General features: G+C 48.3%; 1 protein-coding gene across 1 annotated transcript; it reads left to right on the forward strand.

Annotated features, from left to right (window-relative positions):
- The first annotated feature begins 1,098 nt into the window (after positions 1 to 1,098).
- LOC135808242 (cell division cycle protein 20 homolog) lies at positions 1,099 to 10,244 on the forward strand. The gene is made up of 9 exons (XM_065321406.1): positions 1,099 to 1,620; positions 2,480 to 2,608; positions 3,300 to 3,496; positions 4,294 to 4,388; positions 4,661 to 4,719; positions 5,160 to 5,338; positions 6,885 to 7,010; positions 8,443 to 8,560; positions 9,366 to 10,244. The coding sequence occupies exons 1-9, from the start codon at positions 1,311 to 1,313 to the stop codon at positions 9,569 to 9,571; spliced, it is 1,419 nt and encodes a 472-aa protein (XP_065177478.1). The 5' UTR covers positions 1,099 to 1,310; the 3' UTR covers positions 9,572 to 10,244.
- The last annotated feature ends 9,232 nt before the right edge of the window (positions 10,245 to 19,476 follow it).

The raw sequence follows: 19,476 nt of genomic DNA on the forward strand, positions 1-19,476 counted from the left end.
TCTGGTCATCATTGATTTTATCTGCTGATTTCAGCAAGTCACAATAAATTTCGATGAGCATACGCTCAGACTCGGGACTGAAAGTTCGGTTGGACATGGTCGTTGGTCGAAAGGAAAACAGAAAAAAACACACCCACTTGGTGACTGACACTGGTGCCAAAACTTTGAATCGCAACCGAGAAAACGTACAGCCAGGGATGCCGAGACCGTGGGACAGTTTGCGGGCTCGCGTTTTCAAGCCTCCCGCCAAACCATGGTTTCCATGGCCGCCTACCGAGAAACCATGAAAACGTGACTTCTGGACCGTAGTGTGAATGGCCTATAATCCAACATGCCTGATTCCCGAAGTGGTCGGATAAGTGACATTCGACTGTACTACATGTACATGGTATGATCAAGAGTCCATAATTTATGGACTCTTGGTACAATTTAGGCCCATGGCCTTGTACGATGAAGCTTTGTGATGTTCCAACTTTCCCTGGGCTTATGCTCGAGCATGGGCTTATACGCGGGTGGGCTTATCCGCGGGATTCTACGGTACTCGAAGTATATAAATAATTTATTTAATTGTGAAAAACTCAAGATTTGACCCATTTATCAGTTACTAGTATGGCCAAAAGCTAGGATATCAACGTTTTCTGAATTGACTGTAGACTAGTATAGTGTAGTTTGTCAGTGTAGTCTGACTCTGTAGATCTGAACCAATGTCAATTTTTTTTCTTTTACCCCCCACCCCACCCCCTACCTATGTCAATGAGTCAAGGGAGTACCAGGGAGTCGTATTTGACGACTCCATGGCCTATGGGGAGTAGGAGTTGTAAGTACTAAAAATGTAATGCACACAGTCTGTACGACGTACAGTTTTTTACTGTCAGTAGGCTCCATGGCAAAGGAACGTACAGTGGAGACCAGGGAGTCGTAAAATACGTATTTTACGACTCCCTGGTGGAGACTGTGCTGCGTGTGCAGTAACACACAAACACACACAACACACACACACACACACACACAGCTGTCAGCTGTCTTGTGCGCTTGGCTTGAAGGTGAGTTGAAAAATAACAACCTTTGTTCTCGCATGAGTGATGTCATGCGCCTCCTGTCATTGGTGAGTTCAAAGGACTACTCCCTGGTTCAGTGTGGAGGTCGATTCAAATCATGAAAATGTGCGAAAGCGTGCATGCCGCACAGGACTCGAGTCGTCGAGACAGTCAGCTAGCTAGCTGGACTCGGAAATCACACTTCTTGAAAAGATTTCTGATATTCTGCGTCCTGATCTATATCAAAGCTTTGAACGAAACAAACTTGACATAATGGATGGTAGACGCTCTCATTCGCCTGGAAGGAAAGCTGGAAGCCACTCTCCAGCTCGTGGCTCACGCTCACCAGCTCGAACTGTGGCAACACCGGACAGATTTATACCGTCAAGAATGGACCGTGATGCTATCAGCGTTAGCCACGCCAAAATTGTGGCTGATCTAACTGAAAAGACTGAGGAGAATGTCAGTCCCAATACTAAAGCATCCCGAGAGCAGATGGCTGCGAACCTCGCAGCAGCTCAGGGCGTCAAGCTAGACTCGAAAATAATCCTGCATTACGAGGACAAACCCGCACCGAAACAAGGTAGGCAATTTGTTGACCGGAGTCTCTTTCTCTATTTCTCTGGCATATCACTTCAAAGCTGGCGTACGTTCATCATTGCCTGGCATAAGTACAAATAGCATTTTGCTGGCAATGCGTGCTCTCGTGCGGCAATAAAAGAGCAACGACCACGGTCGTCTAAACTCTGACTCTCCTATTAATTTACGTTTCAGTCACACGACAAGTTTATATGGAACAGGCCTACATGTACAGTCAGTACTGCTGACAATAGAGATCATGTCGATGCAATACAAGGGTCACGGTGAAAGCAGTGTGTCCAGTCCAGACTGGTACCGTTGATCCCACGATAAGTTACGTAGAGGCCAGAGACAAATGTCTGCACACAGCCCTCGTGTTCGACTTCATCAACTTTTTCAGGGAAGGAATATTGTGGCCATGAAAGTTGAAACCAGAAATGCGAACGCCCCAGCCATCAGCTGAGCCTCTATTTCCCTGCCATCCAGGATTAGGGGGCGGTGACACCGGGTAGGATGCAGCCTAACACTACAGGCATTCGGGAGATGACTAGAAATCGTCATTTGTAGGGGCTTCAAGCAACATACGGTGTGTGCACTATGCCTCGTGAAGCGAAGGGAAAGATTATGACGGAACACGCACTGCTTAAACTTATTTAATTTGTACATGTACTCTGATTGTATATCAGATGAATCTGCACAACAGATAGCGCTTACGACACCTGATTCCTGTGTGTGTGTGTCTACTAGACTGGGCCATGTATGTTAAACTCTATTCTCTCTCTCTCTCCTTCTTGCTCTCTCTCTCTCTCTCTCTCTCTCTCTCTCTCTCTCTCTCTCTCTCTCTCTCTCTCTCTCTCTCTCAGGCACATGCAGTGCTCAGCTACTGTACCAGTCATCAAGCTCAGCCAAGGTGAAGAAAACTCATGTCGAGCGGCATATTCCGACAACAGCTGAGCGAGTGCTTGATGCTCCGGAGCTAATGGATGATTTCTGTGAGTTTACGTTTTTCCATTTCTCTCTCTCCTTTTTTTGTAGCGTGTGGCATATGTTTGTTCTACACTGGAGACTGCTAACCTATGTTATGTGCATTAAGTTACTGGTATGGTGAAAACGTCTAAAGGCCGATTCACAATACAACTTTCTGCGATGCGATTTGCGACAGTTGCGACAAGAAACTGCCTGTCGCGAGCTGTCGCAATGCACCTGTCGCAAAAGTTGAAGAAAGTTCAACTTTTGCGACATGCGACACGCGGCATACACAAATGGAGTACAGTTTCGACCCTGGGTGCACGTGCAGTGCACGTGCATAGTACTACTTGTGCATGATGATGTCGCAAACATGAAGAATATTGTGAACAGTGTGTCGCCATCGCAGCTCGTCGCATGTCGCGTCGCAGAAAGTTATATTGTGAATCGGCCTTAAAATGTACTGTCAGCTCCTGTTGTGACCTTCTCCCTTACCACTAGTACATCTATGTCCACTAATCTGCACCGTACGAATTAGCTAGTAGTAGATGTATGTCCACTAATCTGCACCGTACGAATTAGCTGCATGTATGTGTTGACTATGCTCTGCTTCCAACAAACAAAGCCTGTACGTATGTATCGAGTGTGCTCTGCACCCAACAAAGCCATCGTGTGTCTGCACGTCTGTATTGCTCTGTTGTCCTGTGCTACCTGCAGACTTGAACTTGATCGACTGGAGTGCAAACAACCACCTGGCTATTGCGCTAGGTGGCGTGCTATACCTGTGGAATGCATCCAGTGGGGACATCCAGCAGCTGTTTGAGATGGAACATGAGTCTAGCTTCATATCCGCCGTCTCCTGGATTCCAGACGGCAAATACCTAGCAGTCGGCACCAGTGATAACGAAGTTCAGGTAAGTGTACTGAGAGTGCAACTGTGTGCAACAATGTGTGCGTGTGTTTGTATGCATGTGTGTGTGTGCGCGCTCGTGTGTGTGTGTGTGTGTGTGTGTGTGTGTGTGTGAGACATGTGTTGCTGCTTTCTGGCTGGCGGTTTTGCGCAGCATGACAACATCTCACCTGCATACACTCACTGTCCAAAGTGGCTGTGCATCGTACAGTACTGGCCAAAGAAATCCAACCTCATGACTAAAATAGCGCCAGGCGCTACACTTAAACACACTGGTCTGTGAACTCTAGCGCAGTGCTACTTTATTCATGAGGTTGGATTTCTGTGGCCAGGACTGTAGTAGTCCTTGCAGTAGAACCTGTGAGACTTGGCGCCAACACTTGTCTTTACACTTTCCAGGACTATTTTTAGCGGTAGTAGTGTCGACACATGGCGCTGTTCACGCCAGCATGCCCTGCTGCTGTGCGTGTTCCACACGTGTGCATGTGCGGGTGTGTAACAGTCACACTCAGGTGTGTCTTCATACTTTGTTGGCACCTTGCTCCTCTGCACCTTGCACGTTTGCACCTGCACCTTTCTGGCTTTATCTAGCTCGTTTGTGGCCAGTGTTCCTCCTTTTGAACTCCTGCAAACACTCATCTCGAGCCATGACGGAGATAAAGTGATTTCTTCTTTGTAGTGTGAGCACATCATTTACAGGAGTTCCTTTTCAAATATTCCTTCCAGATGTCTTTACATGTATTTCTTCATGTGGAAGATGGAAATGTTTTTCTCCCTCTCATTTTGGCTGTTTCTGTCCAGCTGTGGGATGTGGCTGTTTCGAAATGCCTGCGTCGCCTGAGAACTCATGGCAATCGTGTGGGAACATTAGCATGGAACAAGCACATTCTTACGAGGTAGGTTGCCATTGTCTTGGAATTCCTCCCTGGATAATGCTTGTTTTTGCTTTGTATGTGCACTCCATGGCCCACAATGTCTTTCGTATCCAGGTGTAACTCAGTGCTGTGTATTATTGGTAAAGTAGGAAACTTCCTTTCCGCTTATGCCCCAATGAACACTTTCCCTCTCTCCTGTTTGTGTTGTGTGTGTGTCCCAGTAAACACTTTCCCTCTCTTCTGTTTGTGTGTGTGTGTGTGTGTGCGTGCGTGTGTGTGTGTGTGTGTTGCAGTGGTGACAGATGTGGAGAAATTCAACATCATGACGTGCGTGCTCCGAACCACATGATGGGTAAGGTTTCTCTATTTCAGTGTGTTGCTCCACTTGGTACCACTGTGACCGCGTCACGATTATACCGCCGCTTACTGCTGTCTGTAGATGATACCTGAATACATACACCTTAAGTGCACCCAGCTAATCCAGATACATTTACCAGTGGGGTATCCCCTGCGTAACATGCTTCGGTGTGTTACTATCACGGTGATTTGATGCATATGGCTTCACTTGTGCATGCATGTATGTAACACGTATCATTGTAATTTAGCACATCATTCCAAGTTATGGAAGTTTCCCAATTATAGACTTGGTTCGGTTCCGGGCAGGCAGATTTTTGAGATGTGTTATAAAAAAGAGTCTCTCTCTCTCCCGTGTTCTTTCTGTCCGTCTCCATCTCTCTTTCCTTCTCTCTCTCTCTCTCTCTCTCTCTCTCTCTCTCTCTCTCTCTCTCTCAGCTTCTTTCAAGGGTCACTCTCAAGAAGTGTGTGGACTAAAGTGGTCACCGTCCGGCAACATGCTAGCTAGCGGCGGTAATGATAACACTCTCCTACTATGGCCAGGCTACAATAATGGCGGTGTTGGCTTTGGTTCTGGACCGATTCACACCATTACAGAACACACCGCTGCAGTGAAGGTAAAGGGCTGCATGTACTGCTGGGCTGTACTGCTGGATGCACTGCTGGGCTGGATAATATATTGCGACGCTGTGCTCTGGTGCCTCCGTAGTGTGTGCGTGCAGGTGTGTGTGTGTGTGTGTGCTATGGCTGCTATGGCTTCTGCCGTAGCATCGCTATCATCGCCTCTGGCGATGGGCATCAAATGGTGTGTGTGTGTGTGTGCGCGCGGTGCTGTATGTAGGGATATCAGCGAACGCACTGCGCAGGTGATCACGTGCACATCTCACGCGGCCGACAAGCCGTGACCATCCACACCCGAAACAATTCGCAAGTAAATCAGGAAGGAAAAGAAGGACGGAATGGCGAAGAAGTGTCTGAGGAAGAAGACCAGCTAGAGCCGAGCTACTTCGAAGCTTCCCTCTACGACGCTGGGCGATGGCTGCAAAGGTTATTATGAATACATTCATCGTTCACTACACTGTTCTCGACGTCGTCCACAGGTTTTCCGAGGCACTTTCTTCCAGCTCAAAAATGGACGATCGTCAGCTAGATTTCGGAGAACGTTGGCTGGTACCTGGCAAGATCTAACCAGGGAGGTCCCCTTTTGAAGACGTCATTGAATTGGCCTGACCATGTGGGCTACACGTGCCAAGATTGGAGGAAATCCACGGAGGCGTTCGCGCGAAAATAATCAAAAGATTACTTGGGCACCATGTACCGCACACATATGCCATGGCGCTTTTGAAGTTTTGAATGACAGTGACAATACTACTTGTTCTCGTGTTGAGGACCTTTGCCCAAGTAATTTCTAGTCATGGCTGTCTAGACAAAGGAGTAGGAGCCCAAGTCTTGGAAACTTGCTTGGCATGGCTAGAGCAAAATCAACAAGTAAGTTTCAGACGCAACCAGAGGTCACCAGGTGGCCTGTTCAAGTACGAGTACTGTTCTTTGTTGCAAACATAGCTCCATCCAGCTACGAATGTCGTCTTCCTTTGTCATGTCTTTACTTGAGAACGTTTACCAGGCATGAGTGCCGAAGAATATTAGCTCCTGATGTCTCCTTTCCTGAATGAATCGAGCTCAAGCAAACCAATAAACAGGCTTCTTGTCGCTTTAATTTTTAGTCCTTGCCGGCCTGTGCTGAGCCTGATCCGCAACCTGATTTCAGCGATCGCCATTTTTTCTTGTCGGCCGTGCGCCTCATAGATTTCTGCATGACGTAAGACATGTGCGAACACTCTGCGCAGTGCGTTCGCTGAAATCCCTACTGTATGGGTCAAAGCCTGTGTATGGTGTGGGTGCTTGTCAGTGTACTGTAAATATGCCTATCTTGAGTAGCATGTGATTTCCAGTATGCATTCGTCCACTCTTCGCGTCGCGTATGTAGGATTCTGATGGCATTCGGTAGAATTAAACACGCGCATGTGCATTGCATATGTACTAATTTGTTCTGGGCGTGCGCTTGCATGTGGGTGTGCATGTGTGGGTGGGTGTATGTACATGCGTGTGTATACATGTATGTGCACATGCATGTGTGGGCGCGTGTACATTTGCTGTACCTAGGCCCTAGCCTGGTGTCCATTCCAAAGTCACTGCTTGGCCAGTGGTGGTGGCACATCTGATCGACACATTCGTCTTTGGAATGCACAGAATGGCCGGCAGGTGGCCAGCGTCGACACTAAGTCACAGGTAAGCAAGAATTTGTCTCCGTAGACCCGCCATGCTATTGCGTGTCAGCACAGATATGCACATATGGGCATTGTGTGCGAGCACAGATATGTATGTATGGGCATTGTGTGTGAGCACAGATATGTATGTATGTATGTACTACCTCCGCGTCGTTGAAATTGTCGCAGTTTGACTTTTGATATAAAACAGGGTATTTACTCACCAGCACTCGTACCAGAGGCAAGCAATCGGACATAGGCGATAGTCATCAGTATCGGGTGACAGCAAAGTTCTATTTTCTGTTATTGGAAGCTGGAATTTTTGAACTAGACGCAATTTCTTCGCTGACGTTGCTGCGATGGTAATTTCGACTCGCTGAGATCAGTCGGGCGTTGCAGCCTGCATATTTCTCGTGCTTATGGCCATTCACTCAAGCCTCATCACTGTTTTACCTTAGCTGGGGTGAGAATGACTTCGTGGAACAAGTGGCAGCGCTTGAAGAAACATCGAGGGGTCAGCAAACTAAATGCCTGCAACAGCGATAAAATGTGTCGCTCTGTCTGCGACACTCAGTACATGATTGTACCTGCAAGAGCCGTGTAGACTCTACACGTAGTGCTAGTGATGCACGCGGAGGTGCCGTACCATGGTATCAGTGGCCTGCAGTGATGCTGAAAAAGAGGGCGCGTTGGACGTGATAGTACACTTACCTGCATGAGCTGTGACCACACATGAGCTGCACAGCTAAAATAAATGGGCATGCCACGGCTAAAAAAAGTTTATTTCAAGATCGAGGTGATTCCGCCGACGGTGATCAACCGACCTCGCAACGATCGTGTATTCTTACTAGGCTTCGTTGGTGGTGAAGTAGAAATCATCCAGAGCTAGCAGACGACAAGCATAGCAGCTCTTGTTCTGTGGTGAAAGTCAAAGCGTTTGAGATGAGGCGCGACCAACTTTCAACCTTCCTTGAAATATTTCGGAACGATAATTTTGCGTCCATTGACATCAGCGACGACGAGGACTTCATCTCTGCATGAAAACTCTCAGTACAACTATCCTGGAACGTTACTCTAGTCTTCAGACTATCATACTGTGTAATAAGTTTTGAATGGCTTAGCTTATGGAGTTGTGAGTAACAAGTGACAAGTCACTAGTCAAACTGCGACAATTTCGATGACGCGGAGGAAGTATGTGGGCATTGTGTGCGAGCACAGATATGTATGTATGGGCATTGTGTGAGAGCACGATATGTATGTATGTACGGTCATTGTGTTTGAGCACAGATACATGTGCCGGTGTATGTAATGTGTGTCAGCTAGCAGCTGTCTATGTGCTGATCTAATCCAGTCCCCCTCAAAATTCTAGACTGACGGTCTGCTTTCAGGCATAAAACCTGATGTTGAGGTCTAAATCCTTACCCTGCCTCTCTCTCATCACACTGTGTGTGTAGGTGTGTGGATTGCTGTGGAATGAGACGTATGGTGAGCTTATCTCTGGTCATGGATATCCGAAGAATCAGTTGACAGTGTGGCGCTATCCACAGCTGGAACAGGTGGCTGAGCTCTCAGGTAAGGCTTGCTTGTCCACCCGATACCCGCTGTGTTTCTTTTCGAAATTGCAGCACCTCCACATTGGTCGGCCATCAATGGGACTTATACCATGGTACCGGAGCCTGTTTGTAAGGTCATACTCATAAATGCACTAGAACGACTTGTACCTGCCACATATGGGCCGTTTGTCCCACAAAAAGGTGACGGCTTAGACTTCCAGTTGTCCGTGTAATTCGTTAAATTCGGCTTGAGATAAAATGCCCAAGTTTTGAAATTCTGTGCACAAAGTAATCTAAACTTAATGTGGTGTGGATGCAGAAAAAATTGCGCTGGTTCGCGTACAGGGCGGGTCAAGAACCGTCTTTCCGCTTCCACGGGCCCCCGCCACCCCATGATCAGGCGTCAGATGCGGCTCTTAAACGGTGGGGGAGGATAGATCAGATCCACCAACCAGAGGCCAACAAACGATTCCTTTTTGCCACATCCTTGTGGATGCAGAGCTAGCCGGTTCTTGAAACCAGTGTTGTTTGCTGTCAGCATCATAGTGAGTGTTCTTCTGCAGTGCACTTGTAGTACGATGACACATGTCTAGAGCAGAGCCTATTCTTGTATAAGTTGTAGTACTTGACTTATGTCTAGAGCAGAGCCTAGAATTCTTTCCACCGATCTACAGTGCTGCTCAATGAAATCCAGTCGCGTCACTCAAGTACGGTGCTGGGTGAAATGGTGTAAAGCGCAAAATTCAGTGATGCGACTGGATTTCATTGAGCAGCACTGTACAATGCATCTTACCTCCTGGGTTTAACTTCTTTTTTGACTGCAGGCCACACGGAGAGGATACTGTACATGTCAGCTAGTCCTGACAACACCACCGTTGTGTCCGGCTCGGCTGACGAGACCATCCGCCTCTGGAAATGCTGGGAGGTGGACGAGGCAGCGCTCAAGAAGAAGATGGCCTCTGCGCAGCGGGCTTCCGGCACGTCAAAGTCAAAAGCAAAGCCAGCGATGCAGACACGTGGCCTCCGGTAAGCGTTGCAATCAACACTATGCAATCAACACTCCTACTACTACTACAGATCCAAGATTGTGTGTGTGTGTGCGAACGCTACATCCTGCTTCAATAATCACTTAGGCAATATGCTGCATTCCCATCGCTTGTCGCTCTACTAGGCTATATGCTGCATTCACCACCCTGACTAATCTATCATCAAATGCGCCATTGCTTATTGTCCTCATATCCAACTGTCTATCATAAAATCCCAAACCTGAACTGACTGGGGCTGCTAGACCCACCTTGACCCAATCATCATTTTTCCATAAGTAGTCTTCTAACAGACTTGAATAATATTATTGTACCCTCCCCCCCCCCCCCCCCCCCACACACACACAACACTCTTTTCCCTCCTCACCTTGTGTTGTTTAGCAGGCAATATCCAGAAAGAATTTTCCAGTATCTTACTACTGTTCTCTTTTCTGTAGGCCTTTCGTGCACTGTCCTCCGTCCTTTGTTCACACCAATAATTATGTTCATTCCAGCATAATAAATATTATTAGTATTATGACTTATTGTTTCCAGTTTCCAGTGTGCATTTTGTTTCTTATACCTCCTGCTGTCGTTCTGCGTGGGTCTTCACCATTCCTAGAATATTTCTATTTCCGTTGAATAATTTTCTGTCGCCCTCCGCTGTCTCTGGCCCAACAGAGTGGGAACCCTCTGGTTCTCTAAAGTGTCAGGAACGAACGACCACACGGCACGAGGACAACTATTTATTCTCAACAGTATATTTCACTTCCATCGACTAACAATAATGAACAATGAATGAATGAATAACTAGCACTAAAACCACCAGGTAGTTATAGCGTGAAAATGCCAGCGTATATGAGAAAAGCATACACATACAACTACAGTGCACACAGTAAACCGCACATAGCGCATGTAACGTATACTACGTCGTAAACATCAGCGGTACGGCGGAGTCGGGATACAACTGCATTGAAACGAACACAATGTCACAAGCGAGAAGGCCTTTCACTCTCGAGAACTTGTGGTTTCACAACAGTAGGTTACGAAGCTTACTTTCAACCCTCGAGTTTGACCCGGGTTATTGAGTTTCAACACTTGAGTTTGACTCATCACACACGGAACTACTCCCGCACTGCCGTGCTGGGGTAGCTACAACAAGACTCAGAAAACTACTGTAAAAGCCATATATATAACGAAGTGCCTAACTCTAACGAGTTAACGAGGAGAAGTCTGTCGTTAAAATAGAAATCGATACATATACTGTCCTATTGAGAGTTGAGAATAGGTGAGAATCGTTACCTTTGGTACACATAAACCAGTCGATTTTGGGAAATCGTTATATATGCGCCTCGTTAGAATAATTGCTTTTACAGTAGTCAACACACGGACTTGTCATCTTCTACAACACTCGTATCAGTCGTATTGTACAGTCATGTAGTCAGAGAACGTGCGTTTCTCCTTGCCGGTGATTGTGCTTTGAGAAAGAAAATTTTAGTTTTCCGCTCCAGCCTCATTATTTTATGCTACAGCGATGAGTGCACAACCGTGACAAGTAACAAAACAGCGAACACTGAGCTCCCGGACCTAGAACTTTCAGATCCCGTAGCGTTGCGAGCGAAGAGTCGTGTCCGTGGTTCAAAGAGCCTGCACTGTTCTCCAATTGAGTAGTCCGAAATACTGTAGAATCCCGCGGATAAGCCCATGGGCTTATCTGTTTCACAAGGACATTTCGGTGGGCTTATACGAGAACATGGGCTTATACGCGGGCATGGGCTTATACGCCGACACCAAGTTGTGAAAAGTATCAAGGAAGTGAGAAGTACATTGCTGAAAGCCACTGTGCAAACAAAAACAACTGCTGAAATGTACGCAAAAAAAACTAATGTGCATGTACTACGTACATGGTATGGCCAAGAGTCCATAATTTATGGACTCTCGGTATGACCTAAGCCCATGGGCTTGTACGATGAAGCTTTGTGATGTTCTTACAAACCCTGGGCTTATGCGCGGGCATGGGCTTATACGCGGGTGGGCTTATCCACGGGATTCTACGGTATGCCAAGTTCGCACCAAAACATCACCATGTGGCAGGCTACTGGAGTCTAAGCGAATCGGTATGGAACAACATTTAGAGCACTCGCATCACTCTTCTCCAGTTTGGCGACTCTGCTCTCCAGCAATCTGATAATTATATCAGCCTCGTCTGCAATAGCTGCTGCTGCTTCTTCAGTCGGAAACTCAGTAGCGCTCACTCTGGACCGGCCTGCGCGGCCATTTCTTTAGCTGAATACCGAGGTTCTCAGCCCCAGACCGACTCATGAAGGTCAGCCATGGCTCAATCCTCACTCTCACAAGGAGTTACGTCTTCGGGGTCGCTTGCACCACCTACTATGGGTCGCCAAATCATTTGAAATAGCACTGACACTATTGCTTTCACGCACTTCTTTTGACCTAGCTGCACGCTATGACGTTGCGGAGGGTGTGGCACGGCCGCATGGCGTCATGGCGCAGCCCCCGAAACTCAGTGTTTCAAACGGAAATATCTCAAGGGCTTTGTCGGAGACACGTGGGACCAACACCATACAACTCAACGCCCGAAACTCTACCGACCCTGAAATTTAAATTTTTCACCGGACTTCCCCTTTAACGAGAAGCTGAAATCCATCGTTAACTCAAGAAACGTTATTAGTATGCTATTCCTACTCTCTCTGTTGTACAGTGAAACCTGGTTAGGAAGAACACAGTGATAAGACAAATGTTTGCTTAAGAAGAACTAGTATTCGTAACTCCATTGGATAAATCACTATGTATTCACTGAGTATAGCATACGGATAAGAAGAACTCCCGTTATTGCGAACAAATATCATTGGTCCCTTGATGTTCGTCCTAAAGAGGTTTGACTGTACTAGAGAAACAGAAGACAGGTGTGTGATGGTCACTGGTGGCAGGGTCGTTAAACTTTGTGCCCCGCGCAAAGTGGGGAACATTTGCAAATCGTGAAACTTTAGACTCGTCACGCTTTCAACTCTTACAGTAAAGGCTGGCAAGCCTTTACTGCTGCCAACTGCAGCCCCAAAGCTCCCCCGGATGATGGCCCAGCGGCGCATGTTGTAAACATGGTAAACAATGGTTACATACTGTCGTGGACATGGAAATCCGGTCGCACGTCTAGCGGCACCAGGGCGCTGGCAATGCAGCCATAGCACGTATCGCTGCTGCTGGTCGCATCGGATCAACATGATTGTGCACTGCAATGCAACGACTTACGTTCTGTAGGCGTTGAGGGCGCCGGCCCCGGTCAGTCGACTGGATTTCCATGTCCGCCACAGTACATGCCGCCGCAAATCAGCCGCTATGAACAGAACCGTGACATTTTTCTATTCAATTTCTTGCACAGTCAGATACGAGTACTCCGGGAGTCCCACGCCAATAGCAATAGTCAATAATAATAATAATTCGCGGGATTCGCGTTGGCATCGCTTGAATGTTCAGAAACACACAAACTAGCCTTCGCTTCCGCAGGCCACCACTATGCCTATGCCTTGCACACCTGAGTGGCGAATGCAGACCTCACAAGTGAGTCAGGGGAGAGTAGGTGAGTCTCTCAACCAATCGGGCGTGTAACGGCCCATAACCCTGTAAACTGCATCCTTGTTACCCTCACTCCGAGCTGTGAGTACCCAGTTGACCGTGGGTGTCGGCGCAGTTCACCACGCATAAAAAGTCTTTACTCACGTAAAAAGTCTTTGCACGCTCCCTGCTACCAGCGCGGGTCTCGAACTCGGGACCTCATGATTCGCAGGCAGGCCTGCAAACCAATCGGCCATATGCGTTGGTCAATACCATGAGCATATTATGCTTTTGCAGACCCCAGCCCCTCGTCCCCATGCACTTAGCAGCAGCCGCTTGTTGATAACTTGCATAGCCCACATACCAGTGTGTGTCCGCGCATACCCACCGTACCGGTATGAGGAAGTTGTGATAGCGGGTTCTTGTTTTCCTGGGTTTCAACTTTTCTGGCACTGGCGGACGACTGGTCGCACCTGCAACACTGAGCCGGATTGATAACCAGCTTGGGCACTTCTTACCTGGGAGAAAACACACGCAGAAAATGCCGGCGCATGGCCCCACGGAGCGGAATACCACTGAACTCGGTGAAGATAGTGATGCCGCTCGGGCTCTGCCGAAGCGCTACCAAATACCCTCTGCGAGGACATGCATACTCAACAGCTAACCACAATGGTTGAGGAAGAAACACACGAGTCAAGACACTACCCAGCCGTTCAGCTGGGCGACTTACGAAATTTAGGTCTGGCACAAAGCGGGCCTTGACAACGGAAGCCATAAAGACACGAGCCGATAGTCGCGGAAGGAAACTTCTCCTCAGTCGAGCCAAAGTTCCGGTGCCGACCAGGCAGATAAGAGCCGAGCCCGAGCCGTGGCCATGGGTGACTTACCGGTAGCAATGAATATTATAGACGGAAGAAGAATATCGAACGCCGAGATGACATCAGCGTGCAGCACCAAGACCCGACTGAGCCGCTCCCCGCAATAAGGGACTCGCCCGCTTTTCTGGGTCCTGATTTGTTCATTCCACCACTACTGGCTCTACAACGGTTGACTCCGATGAGTGGTGTCGGTCTGTCCGTCAACCACGCACTGTTCGCCAGCGGGAGCAAAGGAACTCATTACCGGTCACTGAGAGTCTACCTTGTCTCACTGCCTAGTCGGTAGCTTGTTGTGCCCGATCCGAGGACCAGTGGAGGACTACTAACTGCCTATCAGTATGGTACTACCGGTAGTCTACTCGACTGGGAGTGGAGGCGCTAGGCAGATTTGCATGACCTGATGACTGTACGTGTGAACTGTGGCAGTGTTGCCGTGGGGCGTTTGCGTTGAGACCCGTGCATGGATAAGATGGCACTGTGTAACAGTGTGTTGGTGTGACCATGGTGACTTGACACCATGCAGCGCTGGCTACGGCCTGCTTCACACCAAACCATGTAGCTCGATCTGCCGATAGGTCACACTTGCAATCAGAACAGATTGAAAAAGAAGAAGAAAGGAGGATAGAATAGATAGATCCTAACACACGCCACACACACACACACCATGTACCACACACACACTTGTACAATCCCCTTGTTGCTCACTGCCAAAAACTGGTCACGTGCGTCTTACCGAGAGAGGGGAGAGAGATTCAAAAGGAATCTTGGAAAAATGACTCAATTGGCTATTGAATCCCCCAACGGCCGACACCCCCTGAAATCCCCAAAACTCTGGGTGGACTTGAAAATGATCCCACTTATGGGCTCACCACACCTCAGTAAGTGGGTGAGGACAAGGTGCAGAAACAGGATTGACGGCATCAGGGTATCCGTCCCGGGATCCAACTGCAGTTACCCCTGCCCCCAGTGAAGGTAATACGTGCTACTACAATAGTGTGGGTGGCTAAATCAGAGTGAATCCGTTTCTAGGCTTCACTAGCACCATTGATTATACAATCAGTTTAACAGGTGTGTATACTTCAAATAGAAAGTACACGAACCCTGGAACCAACAAAGGTGGCAGGTACAACATTACACCTTCAAGGAGCCGAGCCTGTTGGCAACAGACCCTACACAATCTGGCATAAGTGTACCCACCAACCGAACTAGCTGGCACACGCACGCACGCACCTCCCCAACACACACAATAGTCTGCACTTTCTTCCGCATACGCTTCTGTATTGTTTTTGTTTTCTAATCGTATGAAAAATAAAATCATGCTATAAACAGGCACATTATGCACCAAAGGAGATTAGTGGGCAAGCACACCCGGTTTTATCATAGTCTGGTCTTCTGGATGAGAGAGAGAGAGAGAGAGAGAGAGAGAGAGAGAGAGAGAGAGAAGGAGAGAGAGAGAGAGAGATGTGAGCACCAGACGAACGCACAAAATGTTTGTTTTCCCCATACCGACAGTGTGCTGCCTATGTGGAACACAGCTTGGATTGAGTAGGTACCATCCACTGGTTCTCGGCAACAATTTGCTCAAGACGATCCTGCCAGTTGTCGCCACTATCGAGAAGTTCGTCGACATTCACAACTAGTGTTTGAAAGCCCTGCGCTTTCAGGATTCGAAGGTAGCTTTTATCTAAGCCGCTCAACTCACTCCTTCCGCGCAGATAGTCGCGATGCCACGTTGCCACCACCGAGATTGGCTGCATGCTCTGCGACTGGCACAGTGCCGTCAGTTCAGCGACAGTGACTTTGCCAGTGCTCCGGAGCTGCTGCCAACCTTGCAGGTGGGTCCACGGCACCAGGTGACGGCTATGATCAGCCAGGAGAAGGTTGTGCTGGGGAAAGCTTCCCTCCAGGTCTATGTGCTGAGCCACAAACACATCGCCAAGCCACTCATTGAAGAAGTGGAAGCGAGGTAGAGCCACAAACTGGTCGGCCCGCAGCCAGCTGAGCAGGTCGGCGTTCATTTGCCACTCTCCTTCACCGGCTAACCATGCGACAAACAGCCAGTAGCGTCGAGCTGGGCTGAATTCTGCCAAATCTCTATAAGTCAGCTGATTGACATCTGGACACCAGCCATGGCTGGTGTAACCAATGGCATAGGCTGAGAGGAATACACGTGCCTTGATGTGAAGAGACAGCTTGTCCAGTACATCACGCTTCAAAGGAGACAGCAGTCGTTTTATTAGCTTCTCAGATGGAGAGTTGAGCAAAAACAGACAGTCAAGGATGCTACTCAGTTCCGCAGTGTGATTACCAGAGAGCAAGCGATCCAGGTACGTAGTCACAAACCGGTGCAGAGCCATCAGCCAGTCGTGGTGGTTAAAGCGAAGGTTGAGCATGCCTCTGGCCAGACGAACGCCCGCCGCCCAGCTCAGTATCTGCTGGCCAATGTCACACGTGGCAACAAACTGGCAGAACATCTCCGCAATGCCAAACTCTGGGTGCTTGATGAGTGAGTAGTCATAGATCAGCGCGCACATCTCATCCAGACTGAGCAGCGTACCCGCCGAGAATGCCCGGGTGGCCAACAGCAGTGGCAGGAATTCATCTCGCCAACGCATGTGCATGAAGTTGTGTAGTAGCAAGCTGGACGTACGGCTGTCGTACTCCTCCACATTCTGCATCACTTTCTCGCCGAGAGCAGCACGCGCCAACGACAGATTGCTGTTGTGGCGTATTCGCTGAGATGCCAGTGCCGAGGCCAGCAGGATAATTTCCTGAGAGTCCGACAGGCTAATGCATTGGTACAGGCGCCGTAGACAGCCGACAATCTGCCGCTGCAGAAAGTCACACCCAGCCACCATGGCACAGAACTGAGGCAAGAATTCTTTCGTGCTCAGCAGCGGTACACGGCATACAAACTCATCTACTAGCTTTGAGACCATGATATCGCCTTTCTCCGGTCGATAACCGACCTTTGCGAAGAGCATGGCCGCTTTGCTGATGTTGTCTGTACTGATGGTACGAATATCTCTCCTTAGAGCACGGGACAGTCTTCCAGCCTGCTCTTTATTCACTGCAGCTATAGGTTTAATCTCATGTAAGATGTGTAGCGTCTCCACAATCTGGTCAGGCGTTGCTGCATCCATTTTGCGGAAGATGCCTTTCAGCAGGGCATCATGCAACTTGAGCACCACCTGCTTGTCTTGTCGCAAGATCCACAGCGACTTTGCCAGGAGCAAGAGCTGCTCGCCACCAAGATAATCAGCCTCATGCCATGTGCGACTGGCGACATGCGATAGCAAATGTGTGGTGTGCGAGTCCGCTCCCAGCAGTTCAGTCAACGCCCAGACTGTCTTCATCAGCTGCGTTTGATTGTACTCTTTTATCATCCCCTGCACAAAACCACATGCTGTGCGCAGCTCTGCTCCAAACAGCAGTGACTGGTTGCCTGCATAGGTGGCCACGTGATGAAGAATCACACTCTGCTCCTCGAATGTAAGCCTTTCCATGCGGCAGAAGGAGAGGGCACACTCCAATATACTGAGCACGAGCGGCGGACGGGTGAACCGTTTGCAAGCCAGCAACAGAGGAGATGCACTCTCTTCCATGTCACATTGATTACACAGGCCCTCGTACAGATCTTGGTCAATAACATCCTGTTTAGTTAGACGAATCGTCCCTTTCGATACCTCAACACTCCTCTGCTGAGCTGCAAACTCTGCCTCGTACTTTTTCGTGTATTCTTCCACATACTCATTCTGGACCGTTGGCTGTGGGGGGCTGTCCACATTTACAGAGACTTGAGTGCTGACTTTAGGCCGAGGCACCTTAGTTTGGGAACGATCTGGTTTGTAAAGTGTAGCCCTTAGAGTTTTGGTCGCAGCCTGCGACCTCAACCACCGACATGGTTGGAAGATAGGTACGAAGTTCCTTGCTTTACTAGTCAACGATACAGGGTACATTGCCAAATCAACTTTCAAGAAGAAACCTCATCTTGAACATCACGAAGATCATTCTAAAATAAGCAGTCGTGATTTTTGGACTGGAAGATAAAATCAAGGTACGAAATATTTTCAAAAGTGTTCGGCAAAAATAATGTTGACCCTGGCCTGAGCTGCACCATTTACGTTTCCTTGGAGATGACTCAGGTTTTTTATCAGGGAGTCGTAAAATACCGGTATTTTACGACTCCCTGCTTCTTATTTTTGCTCTTCGCCGCCTACGTACATGAACATAACATGTCATGAACATAACAGAATTTTGTTATGGAAATGCGGGCACTGTCAACTATGCAGCTGGAAGTATTTTCTTGCCTTTCATGTGTCGATCGAAAAAATAATAAAAGTACTAACAAGAGTCCATAAACTCTTGGTACTAATCATGGTTTCCTATGGCTATGCTCCCTACTGCACTGGGGCCCTAGTCTAGACTAATGAGGGTAGGAACCGGGCTACAGCCCCATACGATACGGTTCAAATGGTCGCAAGACCGAGATTCGACCAAACCAGGGCAGGGAGTTCTCCCTACAATACAAAACTCAGACTGTAGTACAAAGTACACCACTCATTTGCAGACCAGTACGAGACTGAAAAGACCTGTGTGTTTATCAATACAATAACAGAATCTGTAGAATCATGATTCTCCCGACGATACCACCATAGTGTACTATCACCGTCTATGCATGTACCGGTACCGCATTCGCAGCTCCCTCCCTCCCCCCCCCCCCCCTCCCCCCGAAAGTATAGTACTGCGGCGGTCTGCCCCAAGAAATCCGATCGGGTGAGTCAAGTTTTCAACGTCCACCAGTTTTCATTCCAGTGTTTGCAAGACCTAGTCTAAGGCATTGATTCGCTTGATTGGATTTCACTGAGCAGTAGCTACATGTACAATCATGTACAGTGATGACAAGTGAAATGCAACCCCAGCTCCCAGCACTCACATTGCAAAACCCCAGCATGCGTCGGTAGATCTACACTACCAGAACAGAGACTGCTAGAAGGGGCGCTGCGCTCGGGCACGAGCATGAAAATCAGGGGTCGGATTTCAGCTCCCACTAATGTAGCACAGATTGCATGCAAACAGCATCGGATTCAATCACTCCCCGAATACGATGGGCTCCAGTACGCGAGACCACGGCAACAGCGCACAGAGCAATGAAATGAGGCAGTAACAATAATAATTATTCCCGTAGCTATGCAGAAGACGTTACTTCAGTAACGTCTGGCGCTAGCCAGGGTCCACACAGCTTTAATTTGGTGTTTGTTTGTTTGTGTCACGCCTGGCGCTATCCCGTACCGTACCATCAAACACAGCTGGCCACATACAGCTGGCCGCAATATTCTAATCGGGCTTTCAAACGCAAGATCATAACGTGAAGCAACTTGGAAGAATGAGTATGAATGCGAAGTGTATGGGGGAATGCATGTGGGGCGATAATGCGGGTTCGAATCCCAGGTAATGCCTAA

The sequence above is a fragment of the Sycon ciliatum genome, chromosome 2, assembly GCF_964019385.1.
Source record: "Sycon ciliatum chromosome 2, ocSycCili1.1, whole genome shotgun sequence".
Lineage (NCBI taxonomy): Eukaryota > Metazoa > Porifera > Calcarea > Leucosolenida > Sycettidae > Sycon > Sycon ciliatum.

Excerpts from the sequence above, each read along its gene's own strand:
- LOC135808242 (XM_065321406.1), top strand. The coding sequence starts at position 1,311 with ATGGATGGTAGACGCTCTCATTCGCCTGGAAGGAAAGCTGGAAGCCAC. Across the intron at positions 1,621-2,479 it reads CAAACCCGCACCGAAACAAG|GCACATGCAGTGCTCAGCTA; the intron begins GTAGGCAATTTG and ends TCTCTCTCTCAG. Across the intron at positions 4,720-5,159 it reads TGCTCCGAACCACATGATGG|CTTCTTTCAAGGGTCACTCT; the intron begins GTAAGGTTTCTC and ends TCTCTCTCTCAG.